This window comes from Pipistrellus kuhlii, unplaced genomic scaffold (genome assembly GCF_014108245.1).
Source record: "Pipistrellus kuhlii isolate mPipKuh1 unplaced genomic scaffold, mPipKuh1.p scaffold_m20_p_6, whole genome shotgun sequence".
Lineage (NCBI taxonomy): Eukaryota > Metazoa > Chordata > Mammalia > Chiroptera > Vespertilionidae > Pipistrellus > Pipistrellus kuhlii.
In genome coordinates, this window is record NW_023425562.1 from 16221705 (window position 1) to 16244729 (window position 23025).

The window sequence follows — 23025 nt, forward strand, 5'->3', positions numbered from 1 at the left end:
TTTTAATTTTGTTATTTAGGGTGTTGTTCTTCAGGAATGTTGGTTACTTTTATATACCCACAGGTACATCAGCTAAGACTTGAGTCCCTCCTTTACCAATAAAATCTAGATCCTAAGAATTTCATATCGTTGTTTCCTAAGATTATATTATTTCTTTATTTTATTTCCATATGTCAAAATTCCCATACCTTTTTTGCACATTAAAATTTACTTAATAAGTATCTTTGGTTATACATATTTATTGATTTAATCTAAATTTCTTCCCTTTGGCCAATAAATTGTGCAATATAACTCAGTGACGTTTCAGTGAAAATCATTATGGCAGGCCAGTGTAGCATTTACTTTGAGTCGGGTTTTCATGTTACTTTTGGTTTTCAATACTATAAACCTTACCAATATTCTAATAGGTAACACTGGAGGCCTGGTGCACAAATTCATGCAAGGGTGGGGTCCCTCAGCCTGGTGAGCAATTGGGGCTAAGTCCTGATTGGGGCAGCCGGCCAGGGGGAGGGATCACAAGACCTTGGCTGGCCATGGGAGGTTGGCTGTGGGAGCACATCACCACCAGGGGCAGCTCCTTCAAGAGCACTGTCTGGTCATATGGTCACTTAGGCTTTTATATATATATATATATATATATATATATATATATATATATATATATAAAATATTTTATTAAACATTGCCAATTGGGTATAGTATAATAAATTTGTATCCTTCTCCACTACGTAATTTTGGATTTTAAAAAAGTGCATTAACATTTTTAATACATACAGTGATAAACTTCCTTAATTCTTATCTAAATTTCTAAAATTTCATTCTATTACTACTATTACTGCTGCTAGCTTCCATAATTTATTTTTGCCAAATACCTCTATTTAGAACTAATTTTCCAGTATTGTATTTAAATTTCAAGAGGCAAATTTAATGTAAAATAATTTTACTTTTCCCTCTGAATTTCTTCTGCTTATTTAGAGTGGCCATAGGAAATGTCATTTTTGTATTTTTATGAGGCATCTTTCGAAGCATGCTGAAATTGCTTTGATGGTTATGGTTTACCATAAAAATAAAAATAAAAAGTGGAAAATTTAGAAATACTTAGTTGAGAGACAAAAGAAATGCAATTCTATATATTCAAGAATTAAAGAGCCTTCCTTTGCCAGGCAATTTTACTAGGTATCTATGGAAACTATAACCAGAATACTTCATTATCTAATGATGCTATTTTGGATGCTATTTTGAGGAGTAGTAGCATTTTAACAGGATCTTACAGTTTCTGGTCAAGTAACCTTCTGAAGAAATGCTCATTATTAGACTAAGCAAGTCTGCAAAAAATTACCTGTAATAAACTAAAATCATCCAGTCTCAGCAAATATGAAGCACCTATTGTGTATCTAAGTATTGCGTAGGTGCTAGGGATTGGTGGATTGAAAAAGCATACATTTTCTGCCCTTGTGGGTTTACGTCTACTCTAGGAGAGAGACAGAAAAAGAAAGGACGTGTGTGAGACAAAATAGCATATTAAGTGTAACAACAGGTTTGGGGAGAAAGTGAAACTTGTCTGAGGAATTAACAAGGGTAAGGAATACAGAGCAGGGAAAAGAACAATCTAGACAGGAAAGGACACGTAAAAAGCTCTGAGGTGGAAAAGGGTCAGCACACCCAGGAAAAGATAACTTGTGAGCGACAGAAGGTACCACCCTGAGGGCAGAGGGGAGCCACTGGAGGATTTTAAGCAAGGAAGAGACCATGTGATTTCCACGATCTGAAGATGCTTGCTCGATGAAGAGTTAGGAGTGGCAGTGATGGGAGGGAGGTGTGAAACAGGACAGGAGGCTTTCACAGTCCAGGTCTGAGGTAGGGGTGACCTGAGGGAGAGGAGCTGGTAACAGGTAGAGAGAAAAGGAGAGATTCCAGTTACATATTTGGATCCAGAACTGAAATGGATAGAATGAGGATGGACATGGGGGATGGAGGAGGGGGGGAGAGGAAAGTAAATATTGATGATTCTTATGTGATGAGCACAGGCAACCTGATGGATAGAGGCACCACTGACTGAGGAGACTGAAAGAAAAGGTTTGTAGAGAAAGGTTAAGACTTCCCCTGAGAGATGAGGCCTGTGAGAGGTCTGAGTGGTGATGTTAACATGAAGGCAAATTACAGCAGCTGACAATAGGGGACCGAGCTCAGAATGTCAGCTGGAGTTATCGATTTGGGAAGCATTGGTATATGGGTGACAAGTAAAGTCACAGAAGGAGATGAAAATGCCCAAGGTGAGAATTTAAGTAAAAAGAGAAGACCTTAGGATCAAACTTGAAGGAATTCTAAAGTTTAAAGCAATCGAGCCCACAAAGAAATGCAAAAAAGGTGGGAAGAAAGCCAGCAATATGCTGTCACACTTGCCAAGAGAAGGGCGCGGGGCAAAGCTGTCCACCTCAGCTGAGACCCAGCAGAGACCAGGTGTGTCAAGCTTTGCCCTTCTCTCTTTCTCAGAACACACAGCAGTGATTCATCCCTGTAATTCTCGAGATGGAAAAACAAAACCTCTAATCCCCAAACTAAGAAACATAGTGAATACATAGGAAAGTGATTTTTAAAAACCATTAATTGTCTATTGTTTATTCTTCCCAAGTTTTCTGATCTGGATTTACCTGTCCTATTTTGAGTTGTATGGCACTGAGTACTAAAGCAGTAAATCTTCAGACTGAACACATTACAGAAAATGGAAGAAGCCTGATGACAGAATCGAGTAGTGAATAAGTAACTCAAAAGGAAACCATAATGGTTTAAGCGGGATAATACATTTCATTTCATGCCACAGAAGTGGCACAGAAATCAATAAAGCACATAGCCACAACAGAATTATTAAGACAGTATCATATGAAAAATTATTACTATGGCTTCAAATATTTATTCAATACAGATTTAGTGAGCAGCATACACTATGACAAGGCTGTTCTAGCAATATTTAAAAACTCTTTTAAGAAAACTCATTTGAGCACTGTCTTAGTTTAGACTGAAGATGCAATCCTTTCAGAGCGAAAAATGGCACCTGATGTGATTTGTTAAACCACAAGACATACCACATAAGTAAAAAACACTCCTAAATTTGAAAGTGCCACGGTTTAAAGAAAGATTTAATGTTGTGCTCCCTTAGAATTACAGACCTATTCAGTTAAAAAGAAAAAGAATTTATAAAAATTCTAAAATAAGCCATGGGGGGAAAAATCTTCTGGGACTACAGACCAGAAGACTCCTATTAGTCATTTCAGCTCTTTGCCGATTAATAAAATGATACTACATTATGTTGGAAGGAGGGGGAAAAGGCAAAAACATATTTAACTTGGGCAGTGAAGGGAGGGCAAAGGAAAGGGAGAGAAGAAACTTATAATTTAAATGTGTACAATGCTTTTAAATGCCTAAAAAATAAATTTAAAATTACTTAAAGAAGAAATGTCATGTATATTTTACTAATATTCCACAACTATTTTATACAATCTCTAGTTCTTGTCCATATGGATATAATTCATACATTTGGCTTAATAGCACTATATACTTTTTACACTTATCAAATGTTTTCCATATTTCTACTTATTTTTTCCCCTATATAATACTAGAAGCCCGGTGCATGGAAACTCTGAATTTAGAAACAACTTCTTCTGTTTTTGCTATTTGAAAAGAAGACCCATGATTTTCAATAGATTCTGAGTTCTATGCCCCCACCTGCTTAACTTTATAACAAGAGAACGTACTGTTTCTAATCGCTACTTGGTAGAGAATAACTGTAAAGCACTGCCGAGGTTCTCTCAGCTTTCTAGCATCAGGCAGCAACACACCAAAGCCCCGAGTTAACAGTAACTCTGAGAAGCGACACCATTAAAAGGGGATGATCTCAACACTAAACTTTTTCTGATTTCTCCTATCGTAGGCCCAATAGTATCACTGTAGCATTTAAGTCATCTCCGATTTATAGAAAATGTGTGTCAAAATGTCAACTACAAAGTACACAGCAGTAATGTCATACTGTCCCTCTATGCTGAAGCATGATACTCACTGAACAGCAGGTGCACATTTTTTTCTGATACTTGAGATTGCTGGCTTCCCTCTTTCTTACTACTCTCACCATCATTATGCTTAATTCACATTTACCCATGACATGCTGCAAATTGTTGACTTTATACCTACTCTTTGTATAAATAAAATGAGTGAGAAGTATAAGACCCCAATGGATAATTTCTACCTTCTTGTAAAATCACATCTGCTTAGCTGAATGAGCCTCGATAGAAACTTGGGTGGAACCTGACAGCCAGCTCTCAGATGTGCTTGCAGAGCAAGAAAGAGAACTCAAAATTCATATGCAATTAACTGTAGAGTCTATTTCATATGCAAACCTGAGCACTCCCAACTATTATAAATTAAACCCAAATGGAGTAAAGTACAGAAAAGTTCTTTCAAGTTGACATGACAACTCGGTGGTTGAAAGCTTTTCTCTCTCCCATGAAACATACTATAATGTACTTAAGAAGACATTAGTAAGCAAACAAATCCCAGCTATTGTTTTAAAGAATTAGTATCATTCCAAATATAAATTTCCTCTTCAATCACTTAATTGGCGTGTCCCATTTAAACATGCAATTACCAGTCATACACAGCATGCAGCATGCAGAAAATGGACAGCAGAGGTTAATAACCTGGAAGCATAGGATCTGAGAATGTGAGAGCAAGTTAAAGACAAGAGTTCCTCTCCATTGTCACTGAAGCTCGAGAAGCAATGCTGAAGCGTAGAACAGTGAGAGTGGGGGAAATACAGTTTGTCCAACACATAAACATATCTCCGCAAGTGGCGGCAGGTATAACTGAAAGACAAGGTAAAAGGAGAAAAACAGAAAGAAAGGAGTTTTCCTTTGAAAAAATAAATCATTCTCAATGTCCTCAAAGCTCTGTGTATTTTCATTAGATGGTGCCCAAAGGGGAAAAAAATAAACGAACAGCTGTTAAAAGAGAACATAAAAAAGAGAAAAAGAAAGAAAATGAACAACATAATTAAAAAATGGGCAAAAGACCTAACCAGACACCTCACCAAAGAAGATATACGGGATGGCAAATAAGCATGTGAAAAGATGCTCCAATCACATGTTATGAAAGAAATACAAATATAAACAAGGAGACAGCGCTGCACAGCCGTCAGAATGGCCAAAATCTGGAACTCTGCCAACACCAAATGCAGGTGACGATGTGGAGCCACAGGAACTCTCGTTCGCTGCTGGTGGGGAGGCAAAGCGGTACAGCCGCTCTGGAAGAGTTCTGGTTTTCTTGCAAAGCTAAAAATACTCTCCCCGTATGCTCCTTGGTATTGACCCAAATGAACTGAAAAATGTATGTTGACATAAAAACCCGCACATGAGTGTGGATAGCAACTTTATTCATAATTGACAAACTATAAGCAATTAACATGTCCTTCAGTATGTGAATGGGTAAACCAAGTGTGGTACATGCCCACAATGGAGTATTATTCAAATCTAAAAAGAAATGAACTATCAAGCCATGAAAAGACAGAGGTACCTTACAGGCATATTGCTAGGTTTTGAAGCCCACCTGAAAAGGCTGCATACTGTATGATAGCAACTCTGACATTCTAGAAGAGGCAAAAGCACTGAGACAGTAAAAACAAAACCCCCACTAATTAAGAACTTTTTGTTATGCTTTTCAGATATAAATACATGAAAAATTTTGAAAAAAACACTTTCACATTTATGACATAGTTATTTTTCTGACCCCATATTCTACTGTGGTAATTAAAATCAGGGCTCACAATGTCCCTATAAAAAAATAGTAAAATTGCAAAATAAAAATAATAAGTGATATGTTGACTATCCTGTCCACCAACAATTCTGTCATGCTCAGGCCCTGAGACTTCCTAACTCTATAAATAGGTATTATAAATAAGTCCTGGAAAGGACTCCAGGACTCAATTCACACCAAAAAAAAAACACCAACTTAAAAAAACATAAAAACTGTGTTATTTAAAAATGTGAGTGAGCATCATCTTAAACAAATGCTCACAGTTAAAAGTACCAACAGCAAAGAGGACATCATATGTCTCCTGATGGGATCACAGCAGAGCTTCCCCTCTAATCCTGAGGAATCATCAAACGAATCCAAGTTGAGGGGCATTTTACCTACTAACCAACCAACCAACCAACTGCTCTGTGTTCTTCAAATTCTGAAAGACCAAGACTGAGGAACTGTTTGGATTAAAGGAGACAAAGAGGACAACTAAGTTTAATGTGTGATTCTGGGATCGGATCCCAGACTCGGGGGGAGGGTGGTGGTGGTGGTGGTAAAAAGCATTTTCCCTAGGAAAAAAATGAGTGGGGCAAATGACAAAATTTGAGTGCTTGCAGATTAGTCAATAGTACTTTCTCAATGTTAATTTCCTGATTATGATAAATGTCCTTGTTTTTAAGAAGTACACACTGAAATTCTTGATGGTTAAAGGTAGATCATGTCCATAAACTTATTCTCAAATGTCTCAAAAAACAGACGTGTTACAGCAAATATGGTAAAAAATCTTTACACTATTTTTATAAATCTATAATTTCAAGATCAAAGTTTTTAAGAAATACAATAGAAAACATCAAAAATTCATTTAATTTTCATCTAAAACATAAAGAAAACTGAATAATATCCATATTAAGATTATAGGATTGAAATCTAGAGACCTACACTGTCATTCTGATCTCTATACTTAAAGCTTAAGATATCAGAAAAGCTACAGCGTGGGAAGTAAGCAAATGTGGTCTGGAGTTAGCCCATAAAAAACAGTCACTGTTACTTAAGAGTTGCATTTTTATAAAAAATAAAATCTCTTAAACCTTTTTACATGAAAATGCCCACGATTGTGCAATGTATGGCTCTGAAATGTTACTTGATCTGGTTATGCTTCACCAAAGTAAAGTATGAAAATGTTCTTTCCTAGAAAAACATTTAATTCTGTAAAACATCCAAAAAACCACAAGCAAAGATCGATGCTTAAAACCAACAGTCCCGGAGTTAGGCTTCCTAATAACGTAGTTTACAGCACTTTGATGATTAAATTACAACATTTCCAGAGCAACTTTTTACTAATTTATTTTCTTATGTATGTGTTTAACATACTTAAGAAAAAAAAAAAAAAAGGAGGGGGGGCAATGTTAAAATATGTACACTGATAATAATTTAATAAAAAATGTAAAAAAATGGTTTACAAATACTAGAAAAAGGCAAAAATATAAATAAATCTAAATGAATATTGCTTCTATAAGATAAAAAAAAAAAGAAAACCAATAGATTATGATAAGCAGGTTAAATTTATGGACTATCTAAATTATTCCATGTATCCCTTTCCAACATTCCTGTTTTCTTTTTCTTTTTTTTCTTTTTTTTAATAAAAAGCTTGTTACCAGATTTACTGGTTGATATAAAACATCAAGAAATTAAATTAATAATAAATGTTTAGAACCAATGTGAAGAAAATTATAAAAATTTACAATTGGGCATAAAAGAAGACTTGAATAAATGGAGAGATACCAGCATGTTTTTGGATAAAAAGTCAAAATATTATAGAGGATGCCATTATCCTCCAAAGATCCAAAATCCCAATAGGAATGTTTGACTTTGAAAATGTAACTCTCTTAAAGTAGTTCTAGATTTCTTCTAGGTGTCCAATTTAAACACTAATAAAATATATGGATCTCTTTCAGAAAAATGTACCAATTCATATACACACAAAATTTTATATGAAATTTCAAGATCCTCAGGGGACCCTAAGCCCATTCATATTATCCCTATGCCTCACAGTCATGTAGTGCAAGTGTTGGGCTCCAGTGTAGAACAAAAAATAAGTAAAAGAGCCAAGAAGACTTTGAGAAAGAGTAATCAGGAGGAGTTTAATGGTGTGTTATTAAGATATATAAGGCTGTCACAAGAACAGTGCATGGTACTGGAAGAACAGACGTATAAACCGATTCCCAGATTTTGGCTTGCATACAAGGTGATGTCATTCACTGAGGCAGGGAGCAGGCAAGAGCAGTGGGGAGGGCTGGGGAAGAGCAAGATTTGCATTTTGGACATGTTGACTTTGAGATGACTCTGAGAAACTCAAAAGATTATCGAGCATCTGACTGGGCAAGGTGGGCTCAGGAGTCTGAGGATGGGTCTAGCCTGGAGATGTATGGTGAACTGACGGGAGCGGCTGAGGTCACCAACAGAAGGAGTAGAGACGGAAGGGGATATAGGAAGACCAGCACTGAATAGTTTCATAAATCTATATGGAGGAAGAAAAATCTGCACAGAATTTTGAGGAGTGACCAAAAAAATAAAAAAAGAAACCAAGAAGAGATTGCTTTGAGGAAAGACTAGTTAACTGTATTGAATATAACTAAGAGGGTAAGTAAGATGGAAAACAACCACTGGATTTAGCAATGTTGAAGTCATCATTGACCAAAAGTCTTTTTTGTTAGAAACTTCAAAAAAAATATCATTCATTAAAACACAACCCCAGATATAAGACTTATCTTCAATTCCATTAGCTTATTTACATGCATTAAATATCATTAAGTTTCCAGGAGGGATTCGTGCAAACCAAAAAATTATAAAACAGCTCACACACACAGTTTTACACAGCATAAAACTTCCAATACAGTGTGGCTACCCAAGGCTCTCCAAGAAAATAAGCACAGGGAGAGCTGGGATGGACGTCAGGAAACTACACACAGTGGTGGAAGCACAACCCTTGAATCATTTGACTCACTGGCAGCTGAAGCCATTTTTCCTGGAGCTAAATCTACTGCCAGCAATGAAGATCCTGGGAATCTCTAGTACCAAGGATTAACTGACTGGCCCCAGCACTGGAAAATATATTGAACGGAACAATCCCGTACTCGCTCAGAAGGGATGAAATGACCTAATATCCCACTGCCAGATCTAGAAAGGAACAGAGATTGCAATAACAATTAAAAAGGGCCTCTTTAACGATAAAAGGTTATAATATAAACTTTTCTGTGATTTGTTTTATCTCAGTTATTAAAGAAATTCAAAGTAAGAAAATTCCCTAGATTTGTAACATATAACATTTTAATCCTTTAGAATTTTTACTGTCATTAATGCTTGAAATTTAATCAAACCCTTTGTTGATTTAAAAATCTTCCAGTAAGTACTTTCACCCTAAATTAGCTACTTATTTTGGGATATAAGTATATCAATAAACACTTAAACATCAATAGAAACTTAAAAGCAAAATATTTTAGGTAACAGTTTCACAATATTTTTGTCAAATTATTTGCTTACTGATTTTAAAATATTTGTTGTAATCAGATATAAATTTGATAGTATCAATAGGATTAGTCACATTTTCTTTTCGAGACAAACTTTATTTCCAAGAATGTTTCTGAGAACATTAACTTGCCTTTGAAGACCTGATCATAGTTTACTTTATAAAATCTCATTTTCCACTTTATAGAAAACAAAGCAGTTTAAAGCACTGATTTTCATATATTACCAAAGTAAAAGGAACGAGGCACTTGGAAATTAATGTCTTTAAGTTTGGTAAACAGTCAGGGTAATATGTACCAGATACCTAAAAATATTAGATTAAGCAGATGAAAATTTACATGGTACTCATAAATGTACCATTGTCTTCTATTTTAGAAATTAGAGACCCCATGAACAAAATTCATGCAAGGGGTTCAGTCCTTGCAGCTTTGGATGGCCCTTGCAGCTCTGGCTTCATCTGAAAGGTCGTTAGGATGACTGTTCTGCTGTTTGATCTAATTAGCATATTGGCTCTTTATTATATAGGGTAATGTTATAATCTATACCAGAGGCCTGGTGCAAGTATTCATGCACTAGTGGGTTCCCTCCACCTGGACTATGCCCTCTCACAATCTGGGACCCCTCAGGGGATGTCAGACTGCCAGTTTCAGCCTGATCCCCACAGGCCAGGCCGAGGGATGGCACCAATGCATGAACCCATGCACCGGGCCTCTAGTATAAATATAAAATCTTTGGTTAATCTCTTCCTGCCCCCCTCTCCCCTCCGAGATTCATCAGTCTGTTCCATGATTCCATGCCTGTGCATTAAAGTCTGCCCCCTGTTGGTCAGTGCACATCACAGCTACCAATCAAATGGTTAAGCGGTCACTTAGGCTTTTATATATATTGATATTATAGTATGGATAAACATCAACACTACGAGCCTCACTTTCTACATAGCATATGCATAAAAAATATCTTTTGACTTTGAACAAAGCAACTATTTAAAAGGAATGTTGCTGTGGCTCTCCATCACAGAATTTGCTTGCAAATGCCCAACATGGCCACGCAGCAATGCAGAACTGGCTTGCTTCCCAGCAATGCACAGTTATGCTATGTGGCTTAAAGTCGTAGTTCAGCGAATTAATAGCATGATGCTGTCTGCTCTACTTCTGGCCTAATAAGCAATGTTTCAGACATTCCTTCCAAGTTCATTTCTAACACTTTCTTTTCATGAACTTAAGAGTTAGAAGGAAAAAAATCACCAACAGGAATTTCATGAGAAAGTTTACTTGAAAATAATTTCTTGCTTGGATTTGCTTACAATTTGTATTTTAAAAGAAGCCTTTCAATATGTCATTATGTTCCTTCTTGTGCCAAGGGAAGTGGTGGACTGACAGAGCACACATTAAAATGATGACTCCCAAAGATGGATGCCAAATTGGTTCCAGTGAAGGTGGAGTTGATGGAAGGAAAAAAAAGACCTAAAGCACATGCTCATTACAGAAATAGCTATCAACACAGAGAACTCAGCCTAAAATTTTAAATTTCACTTTTACACATCATCTGGAGAAACTAAGAGACTTGTTTTAAAAAAATCTGGTCTTTGGGGGACATTAATGATGACTGTATACTAGATTCAAAAGTGTTGCTCAGTCTATATGCATCTGTCTACACTGAATAATACGGGGTATAAACACTACGAATGTGAGGGAAATATATAGGTATAAAGCAGCATATTCAGCACATTTTATGACCATCAAAAAGCTTGCTCACTTCTAAAGTCATTATAATTAACACCCCCCTCCCCCCGACAAAAAGGCACAGAAAGATTTATAGCCATTATAAATTTCTGAAAAATTTGAGTTCTGAGCCTCGATTCTTCAACATACATGCCGCAAATATTACATCAGTGAAGTTAGATAATCTGGAACCATGAAAAAGGGCCAATTCTGCTAAGACTGATTAAATATTTATGTCATATCCTTTTTACAGCAGAGCTGGAAAAATACACACAAGACAAAATATTTTACACAATCCGGAGACTTGAAAATCTATTGAGGTCATTAAGAGTAAGTGTTCTTCTGATGATAATAACTCATCACCAGAATACCATCTCAGAGTAATTTTTCAGATGTGGTCCTGGATATACACTGAAACATCCCCACTCCCTCACCCTTTCACTCACATGGGTGTGGTGACACACGCTAAACCCACATCTGTGAGCTGCAGGCCAGGATTCAGCGCTGTTACAGGAATGTGGTCACCGTGAAACCGAAGCTCACTGCTGCAGGTGGGTGGAGATGAAAGATGCCTGTTCTTGGTCTCCCCAGCTTAATGCTCTCATCAGCTCAACTGAAGTATCAGCCTTTCTACCACAGTGACTGACAGACACGCCAGGACACCTTTTCCCGGGGAATGGACAGGCCAGGCATTCTTTTGCTTCTCGGTCTTGGCACCTGCTGCCAACTAATTGGAGATGCTCATTCATCTCCTTGTCCTTCTGGCAAACTTCTCCCCTCCATTCGTTAAGTGTGACTCTTCCATGAGGCTTTCCCGCCCGCTTCAGGCACATCTGCTGCCTTCCCTTCTGGGTCCTACTGTGTCTTGTGCTTACTTGCCAACAAGTTGTATATGCAGTTGTCTTTGTTTCTATCTGCCCTCTCAACCACAACCTCTGTGAGGGCAGATCCTGAATTTTTATTTTTGTTTCCCTAGCACCCAGCACCATACCTGGTACTGAGAAAGGAAAATATTTATTGATTCACTAGAGTAAACCTGACAAAAATGAATGTCCATATTCAATACTCCATGAGTTTTTTTGTTTGTCAGAGTTTCTATGCATTTATACTACACTGACAACCACACTGTAGGCTGGGCTGGGATTCAGAGTCATAACCATAAACACAAAATTACTTCCTTCCTTAAGAGTGAGCAAAGGGCTATAAATCACTGGCAGCAGGAACTTACACAATAATTTCTCTCTAAGACTGCTATTTTTTTTTTAAATCTTAAAAGAATCCTATGATTTGTCTACTTTGCAAAAGCACACAAGATTCAATAATTTTCATCACCTCAACCATTCCAACCAAACAAAAACTTCCTATTTTCTTTCCATGGAATAGAAAACTGGAACACCAAGATTAACCTCAAAACTAGCCACCCTGAAATGGTTCGGAAGGCTTTACTAGCTATCACTTCATTCATTCTATGAATTACTTTATTTTGGATCCAAATCAGAAACAATCGAAATAATCGGCAACCCCTAGAACAAGGTGTCTTATGAAAGAAAGGGAGGGGGGAGGAGTTTATTGTGGAAAGAAAGAAAAGCCAAAGTGCCTTTTGTGACCACTCACAGGAGAAAACAGGGTACAAGGATGAAAGGGACACAGTGCTTATTTATCTAGCATATGAATAAACAGCTGTTAGTTCTCTGACTCTCCCATCTTTATTTGGTATCCTATATAATAAAAGGCTAATATGCAAATTCATCTAACAGCAGAATGACAGGTCGCTATGACACGCACTGACCATCAGGGGGCAGACACTCAATGCAGGAGCTGCTCCCTGGTGGTTAGTGCGCCAGATGCTGGGCTCACGGCTGGCGAGTGTAGTGGCGGTGGCAAGAGCCTCTCCCACCTCCGGGGCAGCACTGAGGATGTTCAATTGATGCCTTAGGCTAGGGGTGTCGAACTCAATCAGAGAAGGGGCCAAAATCTAAAATCCAGCCTAAATCGCGGGCCGAATGGTTTACTGAACAGTCATAAACTGTCATTGTGATGGAAACGCAGCGGAGTGCAGTGATGTCAGCGCGGTGCGGGCCACATTGCAAGGCTTGGCGGGACGGATTTGGCCCGCGGGCCTTGTGTTTTACACACGTGCCTTAGGCCCACTCCCCAGGGGAAGCGGGTCTAAGCCGTCACCTGACATCACCTGAGGGCTCCTGGACTGTGAGAGGGTGCAGGCTGGGCTGAGGGGCTCCCCCCTACCCCCGAGCGCACAAATTTCATGTATCAGGCCTCTAGTGTAATCTATAAGAAAATTACCCAATGGTTACCACCAAGCAGTTTATAATCTAGTTGAAGATTTAAGATATTAGTATACTAAATATTAAGTGATAAGAAAACAACCTCAGACTGACAAAATAATAAATCTATGACAACGGGAAGTGTAATAATAGGAACAGAAGGGAGTTCTGTGGACAATTAAGCCTCAGGAGAAAAATATTAAGTAGGAATTGTATCACCCCAAAAGATATGTTGAAGTCTTAATCAACAGTACTTCTGATATCATCTTATTTAGAAATGGGGTTGTGCAGATATAACTAATTAAGATGAAGTTACACTGGAGTAGGGTGGGCACTTAATCCAGTATGACTGGTGTCTTTATAAGAAAAAAGAGACACAGAGACAGAAGAAACACAGAGTGAAGGCGGCCATGTGATGATGGAAGCAAAGGTTAGAACAATGCCTCTACAAGCCAAGGAGCAGCAAGGCTGCCAGCAACCCCGGGAGCTGAGAGCAGGCAGGAACACTCTCCTCAGCAGGTTTCAGAGGCGGCGTGGCTTTGCCACATCTTGGTTTTGGACTGCCTGCCAATGTTCCCATTGGTTTCAGCTCCCAATTGTGGTGCTTTATTACCGCAGCTCTAGGAAATAATGAAGTGGGCAAGATGTGTCTACTCAATTGGAAATGGCGTGAACGTGACGTGGTGCGGTCATTATGACGTTAGACTCCTTCCCTGGGGGCTCAGGGCTCTCTGGCTGAGGCGAGTGGACGAGATGATCGGGAGATACTGGGTTGGCAGCTGAGAACAGCAGCATGGACGGGCCTTTCTGCTTGTTTCAGCTTCATCGTTACTTAAAATGAAGGACTCAAAAAAGGAAGAGGACTTAAACATCATCTAGCTGTTCTCAACCGTTTTCCTGCCACTGGAACACTGGCCAACAGATGCAATACTTTCTTAGTAGACTCCTGCAGGAGTCTCCTCTAGAGAGCAGGCGGCGCCAGGCCAAGGCGGGTGTGAGTGGGGCCCATTGCCCCGCCGATCACCCCATAGACGACAGCCAGCGGCAGTGGCAGGGGGCCCAATGACTCCCAAGGAGCTGGCTCAACCTGTCTTTTCCTTCCCAATTTAGAGAGCATACAGGCTGCAGGACAATGAAAGGGGTGTTCACAGGCTAACTCTGCACTTGATCTTAGCCAAAAGGCCGAGAAGCGATAACACAGGCTAACTCTGAATCCATTCTAATTTATATTACAAAAGAAACAATACTCTATTCCTAGAAACAAATGACCTGCAATACCTCACACCTCTTTAAAGAAGACTGCGCTGGCCAGTCAGCTTAAGGAAGCTTCCTGTCACTATTGCCTCACAGGTCTCCCTTCCACTTACTAGTCCCCCAGGTCTTCTGCTTACTTGTCTATGAACTGTGTCCCTGCTCAGAAGTCCCAGGACTGTCTGGTCTAATAGGAAGAGAAGTAAAGAGTTAGTTATGGCCCAACATACTATTAAAAATGTCATGAATGCATATCTGAGGGTGGGGTGATGCAGAGGGGAGACTCAAAGCTAAATGAGAAGACAGGAACAAAGCGTCTCAGAGGAAGTGACAGCTAACCTGAGAACTGAAAGAGGAACTGAAAGAATAACTAAAAATACTCTGGTATAATCTCTGGCTTAATGGCACTCATGAAGAATATTAGAACAAAGCAGAATCAAAAGCAGATTTTCCAAAAATGTTCCTTCACATTCAAACCATACCTTTTTGGTATTCTTGATGTCTTCTTAGAGCACTTCTGTAGCTTCTAAGAACTTGTGATATAACTATCCTACATAATAAAAGCCTAATATGCAAATTGTCCCCTTGACCGGGAATTTGACTGCTTACTATGACGTGCACTGACCACCCGGGGGCAGCACAAAACCTGGTTGGCAACATGGCACTGGCAGCGAGCGGCAGTGAAGGCTGCCAGCCCCAATGGGCCCCGTGAGCAGCAGGATGAAGGATCAGGGAGCAGGAGGCGCCAGGCCAAGGCGGGTGTGAGTGGGGCCCGATTGCCCCGCCGATCACCCCATAGACAACAGCCAGCGGCAGTGGCAGGGGGCCCAATGACTCAGGTGGAGGGGGGGCACATGAGGGCTGGGGGACCAGGTGCTGCCAGGGCCAGAGGTCAGCTGGGACCTGCCCTTCCATGCCAGACACTTGTGCTTCGATCGCTGGCCAGGCCTAGGGACTGCACCTGTGCACAAATTCTGTGTACCGGGCCTCTGGTAACTTAAATAAAGGAACAAAGGGCCCTAATCATCTCTGAAATGCCAAGACTTACACAGCAGGTGGTTGAAAAATAATGCTCCTTCATTCAATGTTATATGTTATAATGTTGATGAAATGAACTTAATTTTTGTTTATATCAATTAGTCTATGGGAAACCTGGTTTCAGGACACATAGTTTTTGCTTAAAGTCACAGAACCTTTCCACAATGTTAAGTGAGGACTTACTGTACATGTGGTATAATCAAAATCTGCTGCACAAATTTTTATCTTCCAGAAAAAAGAGCAATTTTTCCTTCACACTTCAACTGTGTCAAGGTGCTGACTTCTTTTAAACCCAAGTGGTTCTGGCTGTTTGCAGCATCATTTTTCACGAAAAAACTGCTTTGATGTTTATAATTTATTATTTAAACATTAAATTGATTTATAAAGGTAAAAATGTGGCTTTAATAATTTGCAGTTGTGGCTTCTATGTTTCAGATGGTAACCATCTCAAGACAGACCACCATCAGAGCAGACTCTGGAGGAGAGACGAGTGGAGTAGGACAAAGATGCTCATGTCCCCTTCAAGTTATTGACTGAAGCTCGGCAGTACAACCAGAGGGGAGAAAGTTTTACAATATTCTGTGCAGATGAGGATTAGGTCAATCTCTCAAAAAGGGGGGCAAGGAGTTCAAATGTTTTCCAATTTTATCATTGCTCTTTTGATCAAATTTTTTTTTTTTTAAAGTCAACCACCAGTATGGCTATAATAGCCAAATTCAACGGAGAGAGGATAATCTTTTTGACAAATGTTGCTGAAATAATTACATATCCATGTACAAAAAAATGAACACTGATTCATATTTTGTACCACACAAAAAGTAACTCAAAATGAATTACAGGCCTAACGGTAAAATCTGAAACTATAAAACTTCTGGAAGAAAACATAGAAGGAGATTTTTGTGGCTTTGGGTTAGGCAAAGAGTTCTTAAGTAGATATCAAAAGTATAATTCATAAAAGAAAAAATTGATAAATTGGTCTGCCCCCAAATAAAAGATTTCTGCTCTTTAAAAGATAATGTTACAAAGACAAGTTCCCGACTGGCTTTGCAAGACACATACCTGCAAAAGAACTTGTATTCAAAATACATAAAGAACTCTCAAAAGTCAAAAATAATCAACTCAATATAAGGACAAAAGGTATGAATAGATATTTCACCAAAGAACTTATATGGATGGCAAAAGAGCAGATGAGAAGATCCTCACCAATACTAGTAATTAGGGAAATACAAATTAAAAGCTCAATGAAACAGGTTTGGCTCAGTGGATAGAGCGTCGGCCTGCGGACTGAAAGGTCACAGGTTCAATTCCAGTCAAGGGCATGTACCTGGGTTGCGGGCACATGCCCAGTAGGGGGTGTACAAGGGGCAGCTGATCGATGATTCTCTCTCATCGATGTTTCTAACTCTCTATTCCTCTCTGTAAAAAATCAATAAATTAAAAAAAAAAAAAAGTTCAATGAGACCACTATATATCTATTAGAAGGGCTTTTACAAAAAGACAATACTAACTGTTGGTTATGATGCAGAATAACAGGAACTCTGGGGATGCAAAATGCTAACAGTCCCTCTGGAAGAGGTTACCCTATGACTCCAAATCACTACTTCCAGACATTTACCCAAGAGAAATGAAAAGTTACGGTTCATGCCGAAGCTGGTTTGGCTCAGTGGTAGAGCGTCGGTCTGCGGACTGAAAGGTCCCAGGTTCGATTCCGGTCAAGGGCATGTACATTGGTTGCGGGCATATCCCCAGTAGGGGGTGTGCAAGAGGCAGCTGGTCGATGTTTCTCTCTCATCGACGTTTCTAACTCTCTATCTCTCTCTCTTCCTCTCTGTAAAAAAATCAATAAAATATATTTTTAAAAAAAGAAAAGTTACGGTTCATAAGGTTTTCTATACAAATAAGTACAGGCGTTTTATGCACAACTGCCTCTAAATGATATCCATAGATATTAATTTGAATGTTCTTCAACTGGTAAATGGATAAACTGTGGCATCTATGAATATCTACTACTCTGTGATAAAAAAAGGAACAATACATGGACTACTACTTTGTAATAAAAAAAAAGGAACAATACACACAACAATATGAATGAATTCTAGACTCAAAAGACTACTTATTATATGATTTCATCTATGTGACAATCTAGAAAAGAAAAGAACTAGAGGAATAGCCTGGGGCTCGGATGGCTGGAAGGGTGAGAAAGTTTCAGGGAGATGAAACTTTCTTTATTGTGGTTATGATGGTAATACACAAGTACATGTGTTTGCCAATCCAAAGAACTCTACACTGTAAAGGGAAATGTTTTGTACATAATAAAACAAAATTCTTAACTGTCCTAAAAAATTAAAAATAATACTCACCTATGGTGAAACATTAGTCTGTGCTACTCAAATAAACCAACTGTATTTAAGGGAAGAAGAAAATGAGGTTAAAAGTCTAAACTTAATTCTGTACATCCTGTTCAAACACAGACCATTTGTCTTAGTAAAAACCACTTATATAAAGCCCCTTATAAGCTCTGCACACTTTTACACTTTCTTAATCCATGCCATCATCAAAAATTTCTTACTACCCTCAAAACAGTACTACCAGCAGGTATAAGAGAACAAAATGAAGTGTTTCCTGCAATGACAGAAACATGACTTCTCACCCAAAATAAACTATACTAAAGTGAAGATAAGTTATCAAGAAAAGTTTGCCACAGCCTGAGCACTACAGCAATAGCTCATTCCACATCAATATGTGTATTGGCCCAAAACAAACAAAAGGCTTATTAGTGCAGCATTATTTCTAGAGGTCTTAATGGAAGTTGGAGGAAATAGTCAATGAAACACTAAATATTTAATTCATAACACTCATTATGCTTGGTTTGGTAGCCTGAGATATACGCCTTATAATTAATAAAACAGATTGTCGTCATAAGAATCTACATTCTATTTGTTAGATAAAATTCGGTAGAAGCCAGAGAACAATAGAGAAATAACAGAATCAAGTTGAAAAGCTCAATACCTATAAGAATACACATAAGGCAAAAGAGAATGTTTATACATTACAAGTATAGTAGTTCCCCATCTTCTGTTCCAAGATCCCCAGCAAATGCCTAAAATTGTGGATAGTATTGAACCCTACGTACACTATTTTTTTCTATATGTACATACCCACGGTAAAGTTTAATTTATAAATTAGTCACAGTAAAAGTTTTATGCATAAGTTTTATTATTAACAACAATAATAAAGTAGATTACTCATAATGCTATAATAAAAGTTATATGAATGTGGTTTCTCTCTCCAAGTATCTCATTGTACATGATAAGAGGAAGTGAGGTGATGCAGCTACTGGGCGACTAATGGGCAGGCAGCATACACAATGTGGCCATGCTGGACAAAGGGGTGATTCATGTCCCAGGTGTGACGGAGCAGGAGAGTGCAAGATTTCATCACGCTACCAAGAATGGCGTGCCATTTAAAACACGAATTGTCACGAATTGTTTATTCCTGAAATTTTCCATTTTATATTTTCAGACCACAGTTGACTGCGGATAAGGGACACTACTGTATAAGAGAATGCACAGTTGAAATAACCAAATGAACCTCTCAATTTATTTTTAAAAACTGACTTCACTAATGATGCTAAAATAATGCTATGATTCTGTACAACGCCCATCTTTTAGATGTAAAACCTTAGAACAATACGCCGCCTTTTGAGAAGCTCAAGAAACATGAAGATCAACCTCACCATGTCATCATTACAGAAGTGTTTTCTAATGTTCCCTTTAGTTATCTATTCGTGTTGGCATATACGGATGCATGTATTTAAAGCCGTGGAACCCTTTCTTCAAAGGAATTCTGATGTGAAAGCGCAACGTGTAAAACCGGGAACAGCAGAGCAGAGCTGCTCTGGGAGGAGTGAGACGGCCTGAGAGCCCTGCTGCTCCTGTTGCCATCACCAAGTTGAACAAGAGACCCGCAGGAGGGCCCAACAAAAGTCAGAGTCCTAGCATCTTGGACTTGGGAGGGACCTATTGAATGCTTCACCGAGCTCTTCTCAGGCGCCTCCAAAGGTCTGCGGCCACTGTTGGATGGCTTCGGTTACCTTAGTCCTTCCCCAAGATAAGGGGAAATGTAGGCTGTAGTTACACTGTTATTTGTGAAACGCTGAAATGCAGGAAATAGCTACCACACCCCTTTTATTCATTAGCATCAGCATGCCATTTTGCAGAACAGCAGGGCGGGGTGAATCTATTTGTATCTGTCCTTTGAGTTAGTGGCAGTGCAGATCCAACTCTAATGACCTCAACAGCCATTACCATGTCTCACACTGTACTAGCATATTCAGAATGGACAGTTACCAGAAGAACCTAGGTCAGAGTCTAGAAGAGGCCACATCAACACACCTAAAACTGCCAATGTCTGTGTCCGATTTTACTTCTGCTAACAGGAAAAGGAACGAGGCTGCAGACCAGAAAACTTCAGAAGGAAACACTCCCTGATACAGAAGAGAACAGCTTCTGTAACAGGCACTTCTACATTCTTTTCTAAATTCTTCTTCCTTGCCAGCCCACTGAAGTTTTTCAGTTACACCTGTGATGTTCCTATTCCCCTCTATCTGCTGAAATGTTATTCATCCTTTAAAATCTTGATTAAATGCCCTGTACTTCATTTAGGCCTCCATTTTATTCTAAGTTAGAATTACGTCCCCTTCCACATTCCTATGGTACTTTGTACAGTGTGCCACTTTGTCTTACATTACAGTAGACCACATAGGAAGTCTACTGGGCTGAAGATGAATTTCTTATTCCTAACGTGCATTTTCACATTTCTTTAAGTAGGAAAAATATTTAGATGTTGTAGGAATTAAATACCCATATAATACAAAAACTAGCTTCTAGTTCAGATTCAATACAATATCCAAGAATACGCCTTTCACAGAAAAGTTGATTTTTAAATAGCTTTATGAAATAGCTGATCTCACTCCAAATACCACATTAATAACATTTTAATTCATTCCAAAAATACTTACTATAATCTAGTCTGTAAAAGGACTGTGCCAGGTACACAAGAATAGCACAAATCAAGGCTAGAAGCTCTCTAGATACAGATCCGTGTGCGCTGGTGTCCAGTTACACTGCTTATTTAAGAATTTCTCTTCAATCTGCCTCTAAGCGCCTTTAACTTGCCTGGGAAACCATTGCTGGCCCACGCCACGTTTCAGTAGTTGTACTACTGTAATCCACTTTGGTTTCCTGTTTTCCAATGATTAGAAAATAATGCACTTGGTGGGGCAGGGGCTGTTGGTTGTGCCCAGTGATCTATTTCTATACTAACAGAGTTTTCAACAGGACACATGACTGCAGTGAATAAAAATGACATTTCTCAGCTTCCAATGCGGCTAAATGTGGTCCCGGGACTAAGTTCTCACTTACTAGATTTAAGTATCCCTTGGCAGCCTCTGGAAACCTTCCTTAAGAGTCACTGAGTGCCTTTCCTTTCCTTTTATTCTTATCTCCTCCTCAAGCCTGTGGCTTGAACTCAGATGCTGATCGAAACCTTAACAAGGAAGATTGTGGAGGTACAGTGAAAGGAGTTTATCCAAAAATGCCCATGCCCTAATCCCTGCAAACCGTGAAAACGTTCAAGTCAAAGGGAATTTGAAGATGTAATTAAGACAAAAGATCTTACAGTAAAATAGGGAGATTATCCTAAATTATCCAGATTTGCACAATCTAATCACATGAGCCCTAAAGAGCAGAGAACTTCCTCTGGCCAGACTCAGAGATAAGTGGCAAAAGAATAAAATCAGAGAGATTCCAAGCACCTGCCACTGGGCTTTGAGATGCAGGAGCCATTGTGCGAGGATGAGAGAGGGGCTTCTGGGAGCTAAGAGCAGCCCCCAGCTGTGTGCCCCGGCAACAGGGACCTAAATTCTCCCATCACATGGAACTAGATTAAGCCAACAACCAGGAACCTGGAAGCAGATTCTTCCCAGAGCATGCTGGAAGAACCCAGCAGGTCAACAACTTGAGTTTTGGACCTGTGAAGCCTGGAGCAGGGAAACCACATGAACCTAGCCAGATTTCTGATCCACAAAAACCGTGAGGTGATATATTTGTGTTGTTTTAGGCAGTTACATCTATGGAAACTTGTTATAGCAGCTAAAGGAAACTAATGCAGACTTCCTGGAACAGAGCCTTCTTCTCAGCCCTCAAAGGCCTGCAATGGACTTTTACTTGGAAAAAAATAACAGTTCTTTCTACTTTCAACTACTAGGGTTTTCAGTGACTTCCAGTTGAAACTAAATTTTGCTGATAACTTGATGAAATCCTTATTATCATCAACACTCAAAGAATAACAGAGGCTAAAGTAAAATATTAAGCTATGAATACTTTTTATACATGTGTAATGATAAAAGACAGCCTTTAATAAAGTTTATTTTCCTTTCATTTATTTACTTTTAATTACATTTTATATTCAACATTATTTCTTATTAGTTTCAGGTTAATAAGGTTTATGTTCACTTTTCAGTTGCAACAGAGAAATCATGTGTTGCCTCAAACTTCATAACACTTATTATATGACTCAACTATATGAAAAGCTAAAAAAAAAAAAAAAGGAATAAAAGTATATTACTACAAGTGTCTAGACCAGTCAAGGTTAGTAATCGCTTATGGAATACAATAAGGTCAATATACATGAGCAAAATAGGTGCAAGTGGTTTGGTAAGAAAAGCACAATTTCAAGTATGTACTATATCACTGTGAAATAAAAAAATTATTTATGGCTTGGAAAAATGCTCAACTCTTGCAATTACCAAAAAATACTCCTTTTCCTATTAAAACACTAGTGGCCCAGTACACGACATTTGTGCACTGGGGGCAGGGCCTTAGCCTGGCCTATGCCCCCTTGCAGTCTAGGACCCCATGGGGTATGTCCGCCTGCCAGCTTAGGCCCACTCTCCGCTGGCAGTTGGACATCCCCTAAAGCAGGGGTCCTCAAACTTTTTTAAGTGGGGGCCAGATCACGGTCCCTCAGAGAGCTGGAGGGCCGGACTATATGAACTACTAATTCCTACTGTAACACCTCGGCTGCGCTCACTGCCCAAAAAACCTGGCGGGCCGGATCAGACTCCTCTGCGGGCCGCATGTGGCCCGCGGGCCGTAGTTTGAAGACGCCTGCGGGCCTAAAGGGTTTTGTGCTGCCACAGAGGTGTGAGAGGATCCTGCCACCGCCACTGCACTTACCAGCATGAGCCTGGCTTTTGGCTGAGCAGCGCTCCCCCTGTGGGGATGCACTGGCCACCAGGGGGCAGGTCCTGCGTTTAGCATCTGCCCCCTGGTGGTCAGTGGGCATCATAGTGATCGGTCATTCCACCATTTGGTGGACTTGCATATTAGGGTTTTATTGTATAGGATAATACCAGG

The 23025-nt window shown here is 39.1% G+C and overlaps 1 protein-coding gene across 4 annotated transcripts in view; it reads right to left on the reverse strand.

The window, feature by feature from the left end:
* The window catches only part of DYM (dymeclin), a 233669-nt gene that overhangs the window by 82635 nt on the left and 128009 nt on the right, over positions 1–23025 (reverse strand). The window contains exon 14 of one of the 4 annotated variants that reach the window (XM_036419857.2): positions 4692–4856. The exons of the other annotated variants lie outside the window; for them this stretch is intronic. Coding sequence (XP_036275750.1) covers positions 4692–4856 — 165 coding nt within the window. The remainder of the gene's footprint in view (positions 1–4691; positions 4857–23025) is intronic. 4 annotated transcript variants of the gene reach the window in all.